This window comes from Vombatus ursinus, unplaced genomic scaffold (genome assembly GCF_900497805.2).
Source record: "Vombatus ursinus unplaced genomic scaffold, bare-nosed wombat genome assembly UNPS02003292.1, whole genome shotgun sequence".
Classification (NCBI taxonomy): Eukaryota; Metazoa; Chordata; class Mammalia; order Diprotodontia; family Vombatidae; genus Vombatus; species Vombatus ursinus.
The window spans coordinates 3,387,416-3,408,936 of NW_020943070.1; the positions used below are offsets into that span (position 1 = coordinate 3,387,416).

A 21,521-nucleotide genomic window follows, 5' to 3' on the forward strand; every position below is an offset into this window, starting at 1 on the left:
GCTGGACAGTGTTGGGCGTATGGAGCAAGAGGAGACAGAGGGGCAGGCCCTGGGAGGAAACCAGGAAACAACGGCTGAGGATGCAGGTGGCCCTCCGGGGAAAACCCCCACCCCCAGCCCCCGTGTAGGGCTGGGCAGGTCAGAGTGCGGGCAGGGTGGGGCCATCTCACCCCTACTTGGAGAGCTTGGCAGCGGCGCAGCTCAGTCGCCAAAATGAGAATTCTGGAGGCTCTTTCCTTGCTAAGAATATTCAGGAACGGTCTAGGAGTCCGTTAAGGCATCTCTACCTCATTCTAGAGAGGGCCTGCAGTAGTTGGGTTGGGGAGGGTCGGAATCCCTTTAGGGATTAGAGCGCTGGAAGGGGAATGGAGCCAAGCCTAGATCTGGGCGTTGGGGGGTGGGCAGATCCAGAAGGGGAGGGAGCCTGCAGCTCTTCCCCACTGCCTCCCTCTGAGACCGAGGCTCTGCCTCTCAGACTGCCTCTCAGAGCAGGGCCATATGAGACAGATGATTCCTTTGCTGTTCTCAGTCAAAACTCTGTTTTCAATCTAGGTCAACACCTTCTCTGAGGGCAGAGTTCTTGTTTCCCCATTTGACTGTGCCCTCTAATCCTTCCTGGAGCATCTTTGTTGTGTGTATGTGGAGACAGCTGCTCCAGCCAACTGGTCAGGGTGCAGACAGAGTCTTTTCCAGCTGCCCCCAGGTCTGCCTTCTTCTCACCCCCTGCTGGCATCCAGGAGCTCCTGCCGCCAGGGGGTAGGCAGAGGGCTGGCCAAGAGAGGCTGACCTCAGTAAGAGAGCTTCTGGCCCCCAGGGGCTTGTCACCTGCCCTCAGTAAGCTTGGCTGTAGGCTCCTGGAGGGAGAAGGGAGGCCAGTGGGCAGCCCAGACCAGACGGATGCCATCTTGGGCTGTATTGACAGAAGGGTGATGTCTAGAAACAAGGAAGCCGCCCATCCTGCCGGCTTCTGCCCTCTTCTCAGCCATCCTCTCAAGGACCCTGGTCCCTTCTGGACACCACTCTTTAGGGAAGACTTTGGCAGCGGGGGAAGGGTGCCGGCCCCCACCTCCACTCCAAACCATCTTCTCTGAGTATCAGAGGAGCTGAGGACGTTTTTCATCTGGAGATAACAGAACTTGGAGGGGGCAGGGAAGGGGGAGGCGGGAAGTGGAGGGAAAGTCCGTCTGCCTTTGAGCATGTGAAGGGGTATCCTATGGAAGACAGTCGGATTAGGAGCCCCCAAAGAAGCTGATCTCAGCTCCTCCTAGCGAAACCTTTCTTCCTCACAGTACGAGCTGACCGGAAGGGCAGAGGCTCCTCTCGGGAGGCTGCAGGGGCCTCAGCTGGAGGCTGCCTCACCACTTTTTTGAGGAAGCTGAACAGGGTATTTCTGTTCTCAGATGGGTTTGAGAAAGTGACTACTGAGGTTTCATCCAACCGAGAGATTTTATGGTTTGAAGTCAGAGGGGAAGGGAGGCAGATTTCAGCTCATTGTAAGATAAAACCACCTAGCAAGTAAACATGGAAATGGGCTGTCTTGGAGGGGGCATCGTTGAGCACCTCATAAGAATGTTGCCTGTAGGATTCATCATGTGAGTGGAGGCTGAACCAGGTGACTTTGAATGCCTCTTCCAAATGGACAGCTTCTGATTTTAGATTGTTGGAGACTTGAGAGGCTGATCGACCCCAAAAGCAGGTTTTTGGCAGAGCTGTAGTCCTCCCCTAGCATGGGCACGTGCCCTTCATGGTTAGTGCATCACATCTCCTGTCCATCCTCCACACCGCTACCCAAGTGATTTTCCATAAGGGCCCCTCTCACTGCGTTAACCTGTGCTCAGCTCACTCCAGCTCTTTCTCTTGCCTCTAACCTTTTTTGGGTCCTGGACTTCTTGGGCAGTCTGGTGAAGCCCATGGAGCCTTCTCAAAATCATGTTTTTAAATGCAAAAATATATAGGAAACCAGTTGTATCAAAATAGTTATATTTTTTAAAAAGAGTTTAGGAACAAATATGAAGTCCTCTGTTTAGCTTGTGAAGTCCTTCAGCGCCTCGCCCTGGCCTGGCTTTCAGGCCTCCCACGTCATTACTGCCTCACCTCTCTTCAGTCCTGTTCCTCACCTGTGACATTCCGGCCACCATCTTGGTGTCTTTGTTCCCGACCTTACCCTCTTCCCGGAACACCCTCCTTCTGCCCTCCCATCTCATAGAAGCCTACCCCTTTGCATGAAGCCCTTTCCAATCACCCAGCGGCCAGTGGCCTCCCTCCCAGATTACTTTGGGTTTAACTACTTTGAGAATGTATGTGGGTTTAGATGTGCTTGTCGCGCCCCCTACGATGTAAGCCCCTTGTTTGCCTCTTTGTGCCAGTATGCCCCGTGGGTCCCATCCTGGCTCCACATGGCCTTGCCACTGTTCCCCTCACTCATAAGCCCTGAGATGCTCTCGTGCTGGTTTCCTGGCTTTCGTGGGTCATCCCTCCCTGTGTGACGAGGCTGGTCCCTGCCTTCTTGTATCGTCCCCTGGCTGTGATTGGCAGGTGGGCTTTTCCTCTCCTTCCCTCCTGTGACTGCAGCTCGGTGTCATTCACATCCCTTCCTGCTCCTCAGAACTGATATCTATGTGTTTTTTCAGATTCAACTTTAACTCCAGGTCCACCTTTTCTCCCTCCCCCCTCCCCTCACTCCCTTCCCCCATTACAAACATGGATGATTAAGAGAAACAACAGATAGCTCCATTGCACTGGGCCCTTTCCTCCCCATGGCCCCGGGGAAGAAGTGGTGCCAGGCTTGTGAGAACACTGGGCTTCCGGGCTGGAGGGACTCGCCCCCAGCGGGGCGTAGGAGGTTGTGGCTCTAGGTCCGAGCCCAGTGTCCCTTCCACGACAGCCTGCTCTCTGGTGCGGTTGAGCTCCTCTCTCCTATCTCCTGGCCTCCATCATGCCAGCCCATTCTGTCTCCAACTTTGTCCTTGGAGACGCCATGGTTGGTGGTGACGATGAGACGGGGAGCCGTGGGGGAGAGGACGTTGTTCTTAGGACGGTCCCAACGTTGGCTTTGCAGCAGATCTCTGCCCCGCCATTGCCTTTCTCCCTCACCTCCTGTGACCGTGTGGTGGGGATGCTTACTCATGAGGCTGGATTGCTTCCCGTCATTTTCAGGGCCAGCCCCGTCTCCTCCTTTGACATGCTGTGTCCAGCACTGAAGGGCATTGCGCCCATGGGGGAGTAAAGCCCCCGCCCTCTCGTGTCTCAGAAGCTGATTTGTGGCCCTGCGGGGCCTTTTCTCCACAGCTTTTGTCATCTACAACTTTCTGAGCCTCTGCTATGAATACCTTGGAGGAGAGAGTGCCATTATGTCGGAGATCCGAGGGAAGTCCATCGAGTAAGTATGCGGCCTTCCCTGGAGCCCTGCTCTACTTGGCAGCTCACTTCCTGTCCCCTAAACTCTGGCTCTGTTACCCTGGGCCTGGCTCTTTTGAAGGTGCCCCATCTCAGGAGTGGGGAAGAGGCTGGACAAGGCCTCTCCTGCAAGGTGTCTTGACTCCACAGGCCTCAGTCTCCCTCCTGATCAGTATAGTCATGTCCATCGTGGCCAGAGCTCTGGCCTGTCTCTCTGCCTGTCATGGTGCCTGGCCCGGTGCCTCTCATGTTCAATTCAGCAAACGGTGATGGAGCACTACGTGTGTACAGAGGACAGCGCCAGTTGCGCAGGGGCTAGAGAGGAGGAGACGGACCCTTCCCTATACTCAGTGACTGTGGGAGTCCCCACGTTAGTTCAGTAGCAGAAACACTCAGCCCAATCTGCTCACGGCCTTCATTTCGGCTAGCCTCACCGGTGCTCCCCACCCCCTGGCCTCACTTTATCTCCCACAGTTGGGGGGTTCCAGCTTTCTGCTCACCCTCCTGTCTCTCATATAGGTCGAGCTGTATGTATGGTACCTGCTGCCTCTGGGGGAGGACGTACTCTATTGGCTTCCTCAGGTTCTGCAAACAGGTATGAGGCCGAGGGCCACCTCCCTGGGCAGTGGGCACCAGACTCATGGACCGGGGAGATGGCTCGTCACCAGGGTGATTGAGTCAGAGGATTTGGGAGCTGAAAGACTCAGGAGCATAGTCGTGGGTGTGGGCAAGGGCAGATGAGGAAGCAGGCAGGCCCATGGAAGGCAGCGGGCCCCGTCCAGAGGTCTTGGGCTGTGTTGCTGTCGAATGGAGAGACAGCTGAGTCCATTACATGAGGGTGGAAGAGGAGGACTGCAGAGGAGTCCCGCACACTCGGCCCCAGTGTAAAGGCAGCCAGGAGACCTGTCTCTTCTCATTTCCTTTCCCAATACGTGTCATCATAGGCCCCCAGGATCCATTCACCGTCTCGTTAGGGAAGTGCACGTCCCAGCTGGGGGCTTTTGGAAATCGATGCAGGAACCAGCGTCCTCAGTCCCCACGATGGAGCACTTTGGGAGGAGGAACTGGCCCCAGACGCTTAGTCATTGTGTCCGGGTGCAGTGTGTGGGGGGCGGGGCGGGGGTGAGAGCTTTCCATCAGCTGAGCCTGGAGGTCAGGAGGCCTTTGGGGTGTGGTCGATGTGAGGTGCATGACGAGGTAGATCCCATCCAGACCGTCTGGACCTCTCCCTGCTTATCTCGCGTGGGGATCGCAGCAGGCCACCCACATGGCCCTTCTGCCTTATCTCATAGAGGCTCCCCAAGACTCAGCTCGTGGAGTTGAGCCTTAGCTTCCCGGGCAGCGCGGCCCGGTCTTGCTCAAGGGTGTGAGCTCAGCCTGGACTCCAGGCCTGCTGCACCATGCTGCCCTCACAGCCCTCCGCCCCAGGCCTCCCACGCCATCCTCCTTGGCCCCTTCGGCACCGTAGGGTTAGCAGGGAGAACGCAGAAGCCAGGGGCAGCTCAGCTTGTGTTCCGATTAGGCGGCCTCTCGAGGGCACGGGGTTGGAGTGGTGGCCGATGGGAGCCGAGGCCCCCGGGGCTGGGGTGGCTCTGAGCCCGAGAGGACGTGCTCCTGCTTCTCTCCACGTCTTCCCAGCCTGATGCTCACTCACTGTCCTGCTTCTTTCAAGACTTTCAGGGAAAGACTAAACCGTGCCCAGATCTGAGTGAGACACTCCTGTCCTGGGCTCAGGGCCCGCGGGGACTCAGGGCTTTTGGTTTTGTTCTTGTTTTGCCAGCTGCCAGCACCTGATGACAAACATTGCCCTTCCTGCCCTGTTAGGGTCTAAAATTCTTTCAAAGGTGTTTGCTGAGACATACAAAGGAAATAATTTTAGTCTTAAAGCCAGTTTGGCTAAATGGTCTTGTTCTCTCTCGATCCCTCCACCCCTCCCCTGCCGTCTCCCCCGTCCACTTCTAATTGTGAACCACCCCCCCGGCTCTGTTCTTACCCCCGTAGGTTCTCTTCAGTATGACACCTGATTGGCCCTGGGTCTGCCAGCTCATTAAAGGGGCACAGCCAGAATCCAGTCTGCCTGGTTCCCAAGCTGGCGCTCTTTGTAATAATGCCCCCTTGCCTCTCAGAGTAGCAGACCCCGCAGGAGGCTGGAACCCGGCCCTTGCGCCGAGATCATTTCTTATTTTACTAACTGTGGTCTTGGTGGACATCACAGGAACGGTCAGATTCCAGCCAGTTCAAATCTAATGAAAGTAGAATGTGTCTTTTGGGCAAAGACCTTGAGAAAGACCACCAGCATCCCAGAGGGCACCGTTCATTGCCTCCTGGCACAGAGAGGGTCAGAAGAGCCAGCATCAGTCTGGGGCTGCTTTCCGGGCCCCTGGAAACAATACCTGACCCTTGGCCATCGTGTCATCCCTGCCAGCCCCAGAGTCATGTTGTGTGGCAAACTGAAAGCCATAAGAAAATTGTTTTGTTTCATGGTATGTTCTTCTGATCGAGGTTATATTTTTAAGTATTTGTTCAAACATAGAAGACTAGGTTTATCTCCTTGAGTCAAGTTATAGTAGCTTTGATGAGAATTACAGGTCAGTAGGTGGGAATGGATCTAGACAGAGTCCTAATTTGAAGCTTTATTGTGATGAGAAGATGCCAGCGGGTCCTGGAAGGGTGTGCTGATGCATCTGGCAGTCTGCCGTGCTGGAAAGCCTTCATCCAGGGACACACTGTCAGTTTTCCAAACACCAGCCTCACCTAGCTCAGAATGGTCCATCACCGGTAGGCGCTGGATTCTTGACCATGGCAACCCACAAAGCAAAGGTAAATGATGTGGCCCCCTTCCTGTTGTGCCACGATTTTAGAACTGTCAGTCCTCTGCATGGGAGCTCCTTGCCTAATGACCAGTGAACAAACACACCAGAGCAGGGGTCGCTGACCCTTTTCTGTGTCCCCCCACCCACTTTGGCAGTCTGGTGAATCTTAGGGACTTCTCAGATTGTCATGCTTTTAAAGGCCAAAAATGGAATGTGTAGGATTAAAGGAAGCCAGCTCATTCATATGGAAACCAGTGCTAAACCACCTTTTTGAGTTCACGTTCCACGGGTTAAGGGTCCCTGTGGGACCAAGCTCTTCTTAAGCACCTGACTGCATGTGTGTGGCACTGAGCTGACCCAACAGATGTTCGATCCTCACGGCAGCCCCGAGAGGCAGCTCCTCTTTTTATTGTCATGTAACAGTTGAGGAAACCGAGGCAAACAGCTTCAGTGACTCCCCCCGCCCCCCAGCTAGTAAGTGTCTGAAGCTGGATCTTTTTTCTTTTTTAAAATGAGTTTTTTATTGATGTCTTTTGTTTTTTATCTCACAATAGTTTTCCTCAATATGTCTCCCACTACCCCTCCTAGAAGCCCTCCCTATAATAAATAAAATTTCTTTAAAAAATTTTAACATCATTATTTAAAGTTTTGAGTTCCAAATTCTGTTCCTCCCTCCCTGAGTCAGTAAGCAATCAGACATAGGTTATACACTTGCAACTATGTAAAACATTTCAGTTTAGTTCAACAAAAGTCATTTTGTACAAGAAGACTCCAAAAAAAAAAAAATGAAGGAAATAAAGTGAAAAATGGCATGCTTCAATCTATATTCAGATAATATCAGTTCTTTCTCTGGAGGCAGATAGCATGCTTCATCATGAGTCCTTTGGGATTGTCTTGGATCATTGCATTGCTGAGAAGAGCAAAGTCATTCACAGGTGTTCATTGAACAATATTACTGTTACGGTGTATAACGTTCTCCGCTTCTGTTCACTTCTCTCTGCATCAGTTCACGTAAGCTTCCCAGGCTTTTCTGAAATCATCCTGCTTGTCATTTCTTATAGCACAATAATATTCCATCATAGTCATGTACCACAGCTTGTTCAGCCATTCCCCGATTGATAGGCATCCCTTTGATTTCCAATTCTTAGTCACCACAAAGAGAGCTGCTATGACTAGTTTTGTACAAATAGGTCCTTTTCCCTTTTTTGAATGTCTTTGGGATATAGACCTCGTCATGGTATTGCTGGTTCAAAGGGTATGCAGCTTTATAGCCCTTTGAGCATAGTTCCAAATTGTTCTCCAGAATGGTTGGATCAGTTCACAACTCTACTAACAATGCATTAGTGTTCCAGTTTTCCCACATCCCCTCCAACATCTAGCATTTTCCTTTTTTGCCACATTAGCCACTCTGATAAGTGTGAGTGATAGGCGATATGAAGTTGGATTTGAACTAAGGTCTTCCTGACTCTGGGCCCAGTGTTCTACCCACTGTACCACCCGGCTCCCTCTAGGAATTTCCACTGAGTGCAGGGGGGACTCACAGGTTCTCCAGTGAGAGGCAATGAGGAAGCTGGTTTCATCCTTCATCTAAAGGCAATAAAAAACATTATTTCATAAGATATTTGTTCAGCTCCTCTTGCAGGGCTCATAAGGATTGTTTGTAAAAAGACCAGGGTAAAGATAATTATAGCTTCTTACTAAAATCTGTCACAGAGGATAGCAGTGAAGAAGTCTACAAATGTCTTGTTTATGACCCATCCAAATTAAACCGACATGTATTTTAAATACTTGGTAACTTCAGTGCAGTAGCCAACAGAGGGGAAGACTACTAAAAAAAAAAAAGATGCTGGAAAATTAGCCACAAATGAGGCCAAACACTTGTAGACAACCCAGGAGCCTCCTCTCTATCTATTAAGAATATTTTCTCTTTGCCTTGACTATGTGCTGCCTCCCGCCCCTTGCACCAGATACTGCAAGAACAAGCCGTGTCCAAAATCACGTTTCTGCTGAGGCATCTCTGATGCAAAGATACGGATTTTTGACCTAGATTGAAAAAAGGCAAAAGTGAATGAATTCCCATTCTGTGGTCATACGGTATCTGATGACTGTGAACAGCTGTCCTCTGAACTTGGAGGCTGAACAGATCTGTGCCAACAAATGTGTGGTGAAGAGTTGTGGCAAAGATGGTGTCCACATCTGTGTTTGACTGCACCCTTTCCTTGTTATTCAAATCGACAAATGTTGTCTTGTGCCGGGGCTGGTAGACTCCAAACGGGCATCCAGGGTGCCCTTGGGAAATGCCAGGGTACTGTTGCTCATGTACATATGGGACAGATGATCATGTCTCTTCACACCAAAGTCTAGAACAAAGAGCATGTGATTGAGCTTTGCGCAACGCCAAATTTAAGTTTCTTGGTCGCCAGAAGATCCACCTCTCAAAGAAGTAGGGCTTCACGATGTTCAGTGCAGATGAATGTGGGGACGTGGTAGCTGAGAAACATCTCATTCCTGATGGCTGTGGGATCAAGTCTGTTTCCAGCCGTGGTCCACTGATCACGTGGCGTACGTTCCACTCATCATAAAGGGGGAGGATCCCATGTATTGTTTAAGCTGTTATCCTTGCTTATCCCCAGATCTTAAGCTACAAATAAGTCTGAGTTGCTGCTTGAAGAAAAAAATGTGTTTTCTTCAAGAAAAGATCCGGAAGGCATTGAACGTGATTAGTTCCAAGTAATATCATAAAAAACGACACTGAGTACTGAGGTGAGAATTATTTCCAAATCAGTTGTCTGTGTGGTGAATTTGTTAGAACAGAGATCAAAATTAATAATGAATTAGAATAAAAATGAGAAGAAGCTGTTGCAGGTAATTGAGACAATTTCAATCTAACCTATTAAACCGGCTGTTGGTGCCTCAAAATTTTTAATGGATAAAAGAATATACATGGACACAGACTACCACTAGTTCCCAAGGAAGCTTAGTCAGTGTAAACTGACCAAACCACCTCCGCCGTCGAACGCTTGACCATCTTGCCAACCAGATAGGTGGTAGCTAAGGGTGACACCAATTCAAACTAGAATTTAATTTGTCAGAGCTTACTGAGGAAGGATGGTAGAAGATTTTGAGCAGTTCCCTTCGTAAAATGGCAAAATGCCATGGAAGGAAATCTCACTGACTGAAAGCTTAGTGGGAGACCCAGTGAAACAAGAACATCTCAGCCGCACTTCCTGATATAACCAGAAGGATGATCAATGGAATAAAAATGGAAAAGACCTGCCAAGATTTCTACAACAGATTTTCTTCTCTGTCACTGACTCTGGGACCACCACATTCAGATGGTCACATCCCAGTGCCCAGTGGGTAACTTGAGAAAGACATGGGACAAAGGTGATCCGTGCTGGAGCTGCCATGTTTTGAGGGATCAAGTCTTAAGATTCCTGAAAGAAGGAAAAAATTGGGAAAAATGGAAAAAATTTTTTCCATCTGGAAAAAATTATGGACTTTATACATTTTTTTTTCTTAAAGGTGATCACCAGACTGTCTATTTACTGTCTTGATAAGGTCATCTACACCCTTATTGGGCTCAACCTGGATGGAACTATGAGAAGGAAACAGGTGGGCTTCAGCAAATGTTTCTGTAAAGTGTTACACAACTTGACAATGCTCGATTGCCTCACCATTATAGAGAGAACAAAACACAACTCTTTATATTTGACTTGTAGAAAATCTTTTGATTCTATAGAACAAAATGGTCAGTCAATGAACATTGATTAAGCACCTTCTTATTATGTGTCATGTAGGGGGCGCTAGGGATACAAAAAGGGGCAAAAACCAGACAGTCCCTGCCCTCACGGAACTCCCAATCCCATTGACCAAGAGCCATTCCCCAGTAGATAAGTTGACACACGCTAGTACCCCGTGGCCTGGAAGGCCGTCTTCCGCCCCCCTGTCTTCATGCACATGTGAAAAATAAAGAGTTTTTGAAAACTAGGTCAGAACTTTTGTCAGCTCTCAGCAAGCCTAAAACAGGCACACGTACGCTCACCAAAGGTGTTTGCCGCCGTCCGGAAGGATGTCGGTCCGGTAGGAATTGAAATTGAAGAGAGATTCCCAGGAGAGGAGGGGGTGCTTAGGCTGCCCCCGTTGGCTGAGGACGGGGTGCTCATTGCACAAAGCCTCCAAGCATTGCAGTCTTCTGTATGAAATCCAGCATCAAGCTCACCTTTGTCGGCATCGTGGATGAAGAGTGCCTTCTGTCCAATGCTGCTACGCGGCTAGACAGACGGAGCAGAGGAATGGTCCAGCAGTACGTGCCTCTTGGACAGACACTGCAGCTGATCCACAAACCGGGCCCAGAATTGAATAGGAAGAGGAAGCAGGTGGATCGTCGCCTTTGGGGAATGGCTCGGTGCTCTTGGCTGGCCCAAGCATCTTGAAATGGATTCTCAGAAAGAGATTTTCCTTTCTAAGGACACCAAGGCCTGTTTTCTAGTACCATTCTTTTTTCTAGTGATGTGTGACCTGAATTCCAGTGATGTGAGTCATGAAATTCCAGTGTCTGAAGAATTAAAAGTTGTGGGACATTCCCATGTGAATGTAGAGAGACACGGTGGGGGTAACTCAGTTGTGGTATATAAGCAATGAAAAATGGCGGCCCACTCCCCTTGACAAGTGTCTGTTAAGCCTCTCTTTCAGACACGGCGGTAAGAGAGGGGTGGTGTCCGTGTCAGAGAAGCAGGGGAGGGGGCGAGATCAGGATCAGCCAAGGTCCCTGCCCTGGGGATGAGCTCGCACATTCTGGAGGGTTGGCTAGAAGATCAGGGTTAGAAGAGGGCCTTGAGAGGTGGGTGGTCACCTTTTCAGAGTCCAGAAACAGCCCACAGAAGGGAATGATTCCCCCGAGGTGACCCCGCTGCCCCAACTTTTCCACCGGCCCTGTTTGGTTTTGTTCCTGACCTATCCCTCCACCCCACCTTTTAGCTGTGAAGAGGCATCGAGGTTTCCACTGGCCGATGCCAGCAGCGTGGAGCCAGTGGTCCTTGGGTGGGCCAGGCTTAGGGGGCTTACCTCTCAAGCCTCCTCTGGGTGGAAGCTCCAGATCAATGCCTCTGTCACTCACCCGGGTGAGCTTGGACCCTCTCTGGGCCTCCATTTCTTCATCTGTAAAATGAAAGGGTTGAATTAGACCTTCAGTGTCCCTGTCAACTATCGAGGCTGTGAAAGGCAGCTCAGTCACGGATAGAGTGTCAGACTTGGAGGCGGGAAGACTGGAATTCAAATCCTGATTTCAGGCACTTAGTGACGCGGCCCTAAGCAAGTCCCTTAATCTCTCAGCCTCAGTTTCCTCATCTGTGAAATGGGAATAAAGGTAGCACTCCTCTCACAGGATTAGCGTGAGGATCAAATGAGTTGACACGTATAAAGTGCTCAGTTAAAGCTAGCTGCCCGTTGTCATACTGTGATCCCAAACCTTAGTTTTTGTATTTTACAAGATGTTTCACCGGTCCCCTCACCCCACCCCCGCTGGGTTACTGTGTATCTCATGAATTACAGTTTTGTTTGGAGACTTAATGAGAGTTGCGCAACACTGTGCCATTTAATTAGCTGGAGCCGCCGTGGGAGATTGTGAAACCAGGGCAGAGCCAATTGTCCCTGTAGCTAACAAGTGATTGTCTGCATTCATGGAGGCCGTGGAGGTTAGCGAGGTTAGCGGAGGGCCGCAGGAAGTGGGAGTTCATCCAGCCCAATCTAGAAATGTACAGTCTTGAGAGCCCTGCTGGGGAGTAGAGTGGGTGCAGGAAACTGCCCCCTGCAGAATCAGCTGGGGGGTGCGGCGGGGAGGAGGGGCCCGAAGGGGCACCTAGTTGTCGATGGCAGACGTGGGAAGCGTCGTCATTGGGAAGGCAGGCTGCTTGGCCCCGGGCTGAGCCGGCTGGTGCCAGTCCAGTGTGGAGCTGTGCCTCAGTGGGTGCGGGAGCTGGGGGAACCCTCGAGATCATGGGTCAAGCACCTCATTTCATACAAGAGCAGACTGAGGCCCAGGGAGGCAATGGGTCCTTCCCCATCCTCGTTCCCACAGTCCCCTGCATGCCTTGTCTCTCCTTCTCACCTTCTCTCTGGTTCCCTCCAGGCCACCCTGCAGTTCTGTGTGGTGAAGCCCCTCATGGCCATTAGCACGGTGATCCTCCAAGCCTTCGGGAAGTACCGCGACGGTGACTTTGAGTAAGCACATGTTTGGGGGCAGCATATGCCCCATATTGGGGCTGGATTGAGGACCGAGGGAGTGGGCAGAGGAGGGGGAGGTGAGCTTCCTCGGATGAGAGCAGGATCCTGGGGGGGGGTTAGGAGTGACCTGTGCCTTTCGTGGGAGGAGGGATGCTTTTGAATTCATACAGTATGGTTTGGAGATGTCACAGCCGGGAAACTGAGTCAAGGGACCTTCTCCCTCTCATGGAAGAAGCCCATGACCCTGCTCCAGTTGGCCCTGCCCTCTGATTTCCATAGATGATAGACCCTGCTAACCCAAGCAAAGGGACAAGGGCGCAGGGCAAAGCCAAGAGCCTGGCAGGCGTGTGCTGGGAATGGTGAGGGAGAGGAGACGTCCTGGGCTGCTCTGGTGGGAGCTGGTGGTCATTCCTTGTGGAAGTCCCTCCTTGACTCCACCTGGCACGCTGTGGGACGCTGGCTGGCATCCTTGACCCTAGGGCACAGCTCAGGGATTCCTCCTCTTCCCAACAGCTGTTTAGGAAGTACAGACTGATTTTTATTTTAGTCTGAGGAGAACATGACAGGGGCATCCCTCTTGCCTACCACATACCACCCTTTGCCAGGTTACATGGCAGGATTCCCTCCATCTGAAGGATTGTGCCTGGGTCACACAGGGCATGGTGCCCTCGCACCTGGCAGTGTTCCCGGTGCCAGCCAGGCCATGAGCGCTCAACGTCTCTTTCCTCTTGTAGCGTCACCAGCGGCTACCTCTACGTGACAATCATCTACAACATCTCGGTCAGCCTGGCCCTCTATGCCCTCTTCCTTTTCTACTTTGCCACCCGCGAGCTGCTCAGCCCCTACAGCCCCGTCCTCAAATTCTTCATGGTCAAGTCTGTCATCTTTCTCTCCTTCTGGCAAGGTGAGGCTCCTCCCTGACCACCGGGCAGGACCAGGCCTGGCCTGGGCCGAGCAAGCAGGGCCCTCCGTGCCTTCCCCAGCCTCGTCGTCCTGATGGCCTCGGGGGTGTCCTGTGCTCTCCCGGGCAGCTTCGTTGACCTCGTTGAGTGAGTGACGCAGGCCCAGATTGGCCGGCCCTGTGGTAGTGCTTCTCAGGGAGCTGGCCATCCCGCCGTGAGGTGCTCAGCTGACTGGCGTGGCCGGGAGTCTGGGGACAGGTTTTGTCGTGTTGACGGCTCGGTGCAAGGAAGCCGACTGGGGAGAAGTGAGCGTGTTGGGGACACTGGCTCTTGAGTGTTTGTTGGCTTTCCCGGTTAGACTGACCCCGGTTTTCCCTTGTGAGGAGAAATCAGATACTCTCTTCCGCTGTTGACTAAGCTCCCTGGCTCCTCTGACCTCTGGCAGTGACGGTGGCTGTCCTGGGCCTCCACGGACACGCTTCCAAGGATGCGTGTGCTGCCGGGCTCATTGGGTGGACGTGCATTCCTCTGCCCACATGGAGGTCCTTTGTGGGCTGCTCCCCAGAAGGCGGGGAATAGGGGCGTCTCGGCCCCCATCGTCCCTCCCCTCAGGGGCCGTGCGGCTCAGTGCTCTCTTCACTGCCAGCCGCTTAGAACACGAGCAGGGCACCTTCCATCACGTCCCCTGGTTGTGTGGGCCTCTTGAAGACCCACTCTTCCACCTGATAACCCTTGAGATACTTAAAGGCAGCAGCCACATCCCCAGTTCCTTCCCCAGCCCGGGGGCCCTCCTTTGGGCATGCTCTCTCCCATCCTGAATTGGTCTCTCCTTAAACTTGCCCCTCCTCCCTGAGCCCCCCCACCTGTCCTGGGGACTGATACCCGTTTGGCTTGAGGGTGGGGCTTCTCAGTGCAGGTCCTGAGGTCCCACTGACATTGAGGCTTCCCTCTCACACTGCTGAGCTCCTAGGCCCTTCAGACCCCTGGCTTTTCTTCACATGCAGCCGTTGCCTGGCCCTGCCTCCCCTCTCCCCATTTCCTGGAGCCTTTGATCATCACCCTCTTGGTTTCCTCACCGGCAGGTATGCTTCTGGCCATCCTGGAGAAGTGCGGGGCCATCCCCAAGATCCACTCCGCCGAGGTGTCGGTGGGGGAGGGCACCGTGGCTGCCGGCTACCAGGACTTCATCATCTGTGTGGAGATGTTCTTTGCCTCCCTGGCGCTGCGCCACGCCTTCACCTACCAGGTCTATGCTGACAAAAGGCTCAATGCCCAAGGTAAGGGAATGGAGGGGTGTGGCGGAGGAGGCCCCCACCTGGAGTCGGGGGGGACCAACCTTTCTGCTGATGACCCCATTCAGCCTTCCCGGGGCCTTGGAGAAGAAGCTCCCTGGTTTACAGTTAGGGAAACTGAGGCTATCGGGTGAGGAGTCCAAGGGCTCCTTCCCCTTCCACTGCCTCTTGTCCCAAGTCAGCTCTGACAAACAAATGCGACGTTCCCGGTCTGCTGCGGGGCAGGGAGCTGAGCTGGCCGGGATTTGGCTCCAGCCAGGACTCAGTCCAAACAGAGACCCCGAGAGAGAGGAGGCCCCTCCATGTTGGAGGAGAACGCTGCAGATGGAAAAGGCCTCCCGGTGCCCTCCACGTTCTCTCCAACACTGCTCCCTTTTCTCACTGGTCTCTGAGCTCCCCTGCGACATGCTGGAGAAAGCCTCTGTGACGTGCTCCCTGTCACCAGCGTTTAGTCAGGGCTTCCCGTGTTCTGAGCCCTGGGGAGGCAGAGACCGGCACTGGCTGTGAGCCCCGCTGTGGGGCAGAGCACCTACAGAGAAGCCAGTCCTCTGACCCAGGAACCAGAGGGGCTGGTCAGAATTGGGGTTGGACATGTGGCACCCTTTCCTGCCCAGGCCTTAGTGCTGGAGCATAGGTTTCTGGGTGCTGGAGGACAGTGTTCTCCACTGCCCCGTCCCCAGTCCCTGGGCCTCCCAGGCTGGAAGGTCCCTTCAGCATGCTTCACCTTCCCCTGCTGCCCCCCACCCCCTCCCACACAAACATGTTCTCAGCAGGAGGTTGTGATCAGGCTGGCCACACCCTGAGGGGGGCCCTGCAGCCCTGCCCCTGGGCATCCCCAGCCTGCTTCCTGCTGTGCCCTCAGAAGGAAGTTGCCAGTGCTTGCCAGCATGCCCGCTCTTAGGGAGATTGCCAGCCACACATCTAGAAGCCCCAGGGCAGGCTGCCTGGGAAACGGCATTGATTGGAGGGAGATTTATCAGTTATTGCGGGAATAAGGTCCCGTGCTGGGCACTGCAGGATAAGGCCAGCAGCCCCCTGTTCTGTAGCCTTGCCCTGAGGGTGGGGCCCCAGAAGGCAGCCACTGGATGTGGGTCAGAGGGGAAGCTGCTTTCACCACGTCCCATGAGGCCAGTGAGAGTGAGAGCTGGAGGAGGCGAGCCTCTCCCTTCCCCCAGGCCCTGAACCCTGACTGGGTCAGCAGGGAGGTGGCCCAGGCTGGAAACCCTGAAAGTTTCCTGAGCGCCCTCTCCCATGATGGAGAGCTCTGGCCTGCGGTGGCCATGCCCGGGGCTTCTTCCCGACCTGGGCTAGGAGTGCTCCTTGTGGCCACCCCCAGGCCCAGAGCTGTTCGGTCTGACCCTCTTGAGTGGGCCCCTGCTGTCCCGCAGGGTTTCCTGGTTGTCATCAGTGAAGCAGCTCTGTCAGGCGGTGGTAGCCAATAGCAGTCAGTCAGCATTTATTAAGCCCTTATTGTGTACCAGAAACAGCTCCTGCCCTCAGGAAGCGTCCACAGAAGAGGAGCCTAGGCCTCCCAAGCCGGACCCCAGGCTAGAGAGAGAAGGGCGGCTCAGTTTGAAGGGAGCCAGGATTGGGGCAGGGGGCCTTCTTCCCCCGTCCTCCAAGGAGCTGCAGGCCAGCCCCAGGGGAGGCAGAGTGGAGTGAATCCCAGTGTTGAGCCGCCTCCCGGGGCCTTGGCTATGAATGGACGGGCCTGACCCTCCAAAGCCAGTGGGTCCCCGAGCCCCGAAGATGCCAGGGTCTGCCATGGTCCAGGGGCTCTTTGGTTGTTGGGCGTATTTTGTTCATTCAGTCATCTCCCGTCTTTCTGTCTCTGGTTCCCTCTCCCTCTGTCTCTGCCTTTCCCCTCTCCCCTGACTGGTTTCTGATGCTGCGCAGTGCCGGCGTATGGCCCTTACGGTAGGTACTCTGGCCATCACGGCCTCCATCCCTCCAGCATGCCTCCGTTCTCTCCTTGCTCCCCTGCACTTTCAGCCCAGACTGAGCCGGGAGGGGAAGGATCAGTAGGGTCCTGCGGCAGCAGCTGGCTCCCCCGGTGCCTGGCCCAGGCCAGGTCACTACAGGATGATGAGGAATGCTTGGGAGGCCGTCCCTTGTCTCTCCTGGCACCCTCACCAAGTCAGAGGATCGTAGCTCGAGGCCATTTTGTCTGCCAGCCCGTGCTGCTGGGGCGATGAGGTGGGGCGCACCTGCAGGCCCGGCTCCTCAGCTGAGAGCACAGACACACCCCCAGGCTCCTCACGCTGCCCTTCCCCATCCAGGTGTCTGCGGTCCCTGCCGTGGTCCCCTCGCTCCTCCCTCACTGGAGATGGCCATTTCCTTTCCCTTTCTCCCCACTTCCAGTTGCTTCCTTCCCCTCAGGCTCTTTGGACTCAAAGACACCCCAGTAGGCGGCCCCCTGCCTCTGGGAGCAGGAGACAGGCAGCTCTGGCGGTTTGTCATCGGCTCAAGTCCTCTCCCCTTGCCAAAGGGCTGTGCCCTGCCTGCTTCGAGGGCCTGGCTGAGCAGACGCCGCCTCCCTCCCAGCCAGAGTGTGGCCCTCGGCTTCCTTTCCGTTTCCTCCCCTTTCTTCAGCACCAGATATATCCATCACAAAGCGCTGGCCAAGCCTGGCAGTGTCATTCAGAGCCTGACTTCGCGCCGGCATCCAGGGGTCTTTTCTTGGGGGTAGACTGAGGACCACTTTGGTGGGGGCGGGGAGGGGGCGGGCTGCCCGGGCGCCACCTCACAGTCCTCTCCCGCCTCCTCCCTGCAGGCCGCTGCGCGCCCATGAAGAGCATCTCCAGCAGCCTCAAGGAGACCATGAACCCCCACGACATCGTGCAGGACGCCATCCATAACTTCTCCCCGGCCTACCAGCAGTACACGCAGCAGTCGACGCTGGAGCACGGCCCCTCCTGGAGGAACGGTGCCCACGTGCTGGCCCGCTCCCACAGCCTTGGTGGCGGAGGCGGCCGCGACAATGAAAAGACCCTTCTGCTGAGCTCCGACGATGAATTCTAGGCCGGTGGGATGAGGACTGGGCCACCTGAGGAGCCCCCCGCCCTCCCCGAGGCGAGGGGGACGTTGAAATTGTCTAGCATAGCCTTGGAATCTTCCTTTAATTTATTAAACCAGAAACACTCAAGTCATATCACTTCTCCATGGTAGGAGGGGGCCGCCCAGACCGGAACAGGCCCGACGAGCCGGGTGGTGCCCTGGCTACCTGGGAGAGAGCAGAAGGAGTGCATGGCATGGGAGGGCCCGACCCACCCACGCCTTGGGAGGGCATAGGGCACAGTGGCCCCCGTGATGTGTGTCTGAGCTGGAAGAATTGGGGGGTGGTTGCCGCAAACCACTCCCACCTTCTCCCCCAACCCCCACACTCTGTCTCCTTTAGAGCTGGTGCCAAGCCAGGCCCCCAAGCCCAGGGATAGGACCAGGTGCAGCCCCCACTCCCCACCTAATTGTGCAATACTTCCCTCCCTCCTCATTCCTTTGTTCCTGGTATCTCAGCCTTGCTCTAGACAGAGAAATTGGATGGAACCTGGACACTCCCGCCTCCCCCCAAGAAGTAGGTCCATTCCTCACAGCATTGACATGCCAGGCAGAATCGCTGCCTCCGGCCCACGGCACCCCTCCCAGGGTACTGTTGGGCTACTCCCTGCTGCCAGCTTCTCATGGAAACCAGGGCCACACAGCCCCAGTCGCCTCCAAAGACCCCTGATTTCCTCTGGGAGAATAATGCCTCAGGGCAGGGGTGCTAATCCAGTGTGTAGGCCTCAGGGCTGGTTATCGGGCATCTCAGACTGGTTTCTCTAGGACCCTGAAAGCCAGCCCCCCAAATGCGTGGAGAGAGGGGAGCAAAGAAAACATGAGGGTAGAAGGGGGAGGGGAGGGAAGCCCACCCCCCTCCCATCTTCTCGCCTGGCAGGGCTCTTGGAGCCCCCCCCCAAGCCTTCTCTTGTGTGCCTTAGTTTCACGGCAGTCCTTTCCCCTGCCCTCCCTTTCAGGCATCATTCACCTTGTCCCAGGCCCTTGCTGAGAGCCAGCTGCTACCTTTGCCACCAGGCTCACCTGGCTCTGAGGCCTGGGGGGGGGCCCTCAGCAGGTGTCAGAATGCCCCCCATCGTCACCTCTCCTGCCACCCTCACCTCCCCCAGGCCTGCCTTGAGGCCTCTTCCTAGATGAGGAGGCAGGAATGGGCAGTAAAGGCTGAATGAGCAGATCTTCTCTTGTAATTAGTAAATCAGTTCTGAAATGCATGAAACATCCACCTCTGGCCATCCCCTGGCCTTGTGGGGAGAGGGCTGTCGGGAGCCCCCAGTTAGATGCACCTTCCTCCCCACCTTCAGGAGGGAAGGCTCCTGATTTAAGGGCCTCTCCTGTGGTCAGACAAGGGGACAAAGGCTTATTGACTGATGTCTTCCTTGTCCATTGAGCGAAAGGCAGGAGAGGATGGCATGGCACGGGGTGGGAGATCCCAGCCTTGTGATCCTGGCGGTGATAGAGAAATGAGCTCCCTTCACTATCCCCCAGTGGAGCTGGGCTTCCCCGCCCCCCCACATCAGTGTGGGCTTTAGGCACTGCTCGCATCAAGAAGGCCAGGCCCAGCTCTCCCCAGCCACAGGACACCGTGCCCTCTCCCTCCTCTAGCCTTTCAGGCCAAAGTAGCGGTTGCTGCCCCTGCCCATGAAGGCCTTTGCCAGAGCCCTGCTGGGGCAGCAGGTTGGGGGGTCTCCTCCCTCCTGCTCTTTTTATGTGTGACTTAACCTCCCACACCCTTTTTGTATGATTATTATTTTCAGGTAGCATAGCTCTTTGTATATAAAGAAGACTTGAAGCCTTCCTTGTATGATCTGTGAGAAGTCAGAGTCAGCTAGTTTTGTACATCAGGTCGGAGTGCCGCGGCTCCCCCAGAAACAGCCCTCTATTTTGGTCTCTGTGATATTTTAAAGGCGCCGGGACAGGAGCAAGCAGATAAGCTGCGAGATTATATATATATCTATCTATATATATATATATATATGAGATAATATAGATTGTACTGAAATCATGTTGGCCTGTGGTGATTTGTCCCCTCTCCTCTTTCTCTATTTGTGGGGGAGGGGGTGCTCAAGGTGTGACTCAGGCAGTCCCAGAGGCAGGGGCTGCCAGGCAGACCTCTGGGTGTGGCTGAAAAACAGTAGCCGGGCCTGTCTCTCTCTGTCCCATGCTGCTAAGTCCCCCAAAGACCTGAGATGGGGCACCCTCAGCAGCCAGGGGGGCTCCATCCTGGGCTGGGATTGAAGCTGGAACAGACCTCCTTCATCTGGTCCTCAGAGAGGTGGTTCTTGGTCACAGCGTCCAAGCAGGATTAGCACCTAGGCTTAGCCCAGTACTCCTTTGGCCACACCAAGGGGTGCGACACTCCCCCTTCCAGCTCCATCACTCGATGCCTGGGTGACATGGACCCTTCCTGCCACCTCCCAGGGCCCACTCCCCCTGGCAGCCTTGGGGTTGGGGATTGAACCCCCCCCCCACAGAGTACATGGGAGAGGCCGGAGCACCCCAGGGGACAAGCATCGTCCTGGGGGATCCTCCCCCTTTTCTGTGCCCCCCGCAGGCCTGAGGCCAGAGCTGCCCTGAGGTTGGCACTGCACCCACAGGCCCAGCCAGGTGTGCAGGAGGCCAGGGTGCCAGAAAGCTGCGTGCCTTTGGAGGGCCTGGCCCTGCTCACTGACGTGAGCCCCCTGGAATGTACGGGGGTGGGGGAAATTCCCCACCAGCCTTTGACCTCTCTGTAAACATAGCTGCTTTGTCATCCCCCTTGGAGCTTCCTGCCTAGAGCCCAGTGCCAGCAGCTGGCCCAGCCTGGGGGAGGGCTGAGCTCAGCACTTTGGGACCGAGGGGTCATTGGGTGGGGTCTCTCACTGTTAGTAGGGCCTGTGCTCAGCCGTCCTGGAGCTGGGGGGAGGTGGCAGTGATATAAGATTGCAGCGGAAGAGCTGGCGCTCAGCTTGTCCAGCCCCCCCATTAGATAGAGTAGGCAGTGACTTAGAGACCATTCAGGATCAGGATTGGAACCCAGGGCTTCTAATTCCAAAGCTCCTTTCTCCCAACAGCTCTCATTACCCTGTTCAGATAGGGTAATGGGGGTGGGGGAATCAGTCAGTATCCAGGACTTAAATCAGAAGATATCAGAGCTAGAAGGCCATCTAATCCATCCCCCTCATTTAGACAGGAAACTGAGGCTGGCCTACGGGGAAGGACTTGGTGAAGATCAAGTCAGGGGCCATTTCTCCAGGGCTTCCTATGGGCCGGGCACTGTGCTGAATACAGCAGAAAGGCCCTGCCCTCATCCTGGGGCAGACACCCCCAGGGAAGGTGGGGAGGAACAGGGTGCCGGAGAGGCCTTCCAAGGCAGGGCTTCAAGTCAGGAGCTGGAGTTTTGATGCTCCACTACGGGCCAGACATCACGTCCCCAAAACGTTCCGTCCGGGATATCTTCAAGTCTGTAGTTCCTTGTCCAACCATCTGAACCTGCCCACAGTGAGGGCCCTTTGTGTAGGATTTCAAGCCTAGAAGAACCATCTTATCCGACTAGCTCCTTTTACAGGAGAAGAAACGGAGGCCTTGCCCAAAGGCCAACACCGTAAATAGCAGAGCAGATATTTGAACCCAGGCCCACTGACTCCAAATTCAGTGCCCTTTCCACTGAGCCCCACAGCCTCCCTTTAACATAGATGAGAATCAGAGCCCCCATTTCTAGGATAAATTTTAGGGCTCACAAGGGTTTTCTCATGTGGTGGTGCCCATGCTGACATTTTTAGAGATGTGAAGGGGCTCTGGTGAAATGCCTTGTCCAGGGTCACACAGCAATGAGAGATTCAGACCCACATCTTCTGCCTCAGGTC

At 54.5% G+C, this 21,521-nt stretch overlaps 1 protein-coding gene and 1 pseudogene across 1 annotated transcript in view; both read left to right on the forward strand.

The window, feature by feature from the left end:
* TMEM184B (transmembrane protein 184B) overlaps positions 1-19,678 on the forward strand; it is a 50,556-nt gene extending 30,878 nt beyond the window's left edge. The window contains exons 4-9 of the mRNA XM_027871322.1: positions 3,289-3,379; positions 3,916-3,991; positions 12,340-12,431; positions 13,169-13,338; positions 14,419-14,613; positions 17,402-19,678. Of these exons, the coding sequence (XP_027727123.1) occupies positions 3,289-3,379; positions 3,916-3,991; positions 12,340-12,431; positions 13,169-13,338; positions 14,419-14,613; positions 17,402-17,649 (872 nt within the window). The 3' untranslated portion in view covers positions 17,650-19,678. The remainder of the gene's footprint in view (positions 1-3,288; positions 3,380-3,915; positions 3,992-12,339; positions 12,432-13,168; positions 13,339-14,418; positions 14,614-17,401) is intronic.
* Positions 5,410-12,333, forward strand: LOC114051075 (annotated as a pseudogene).
* Positions 19,679-21,521: the final 1,843 nt, after the last annotated feature.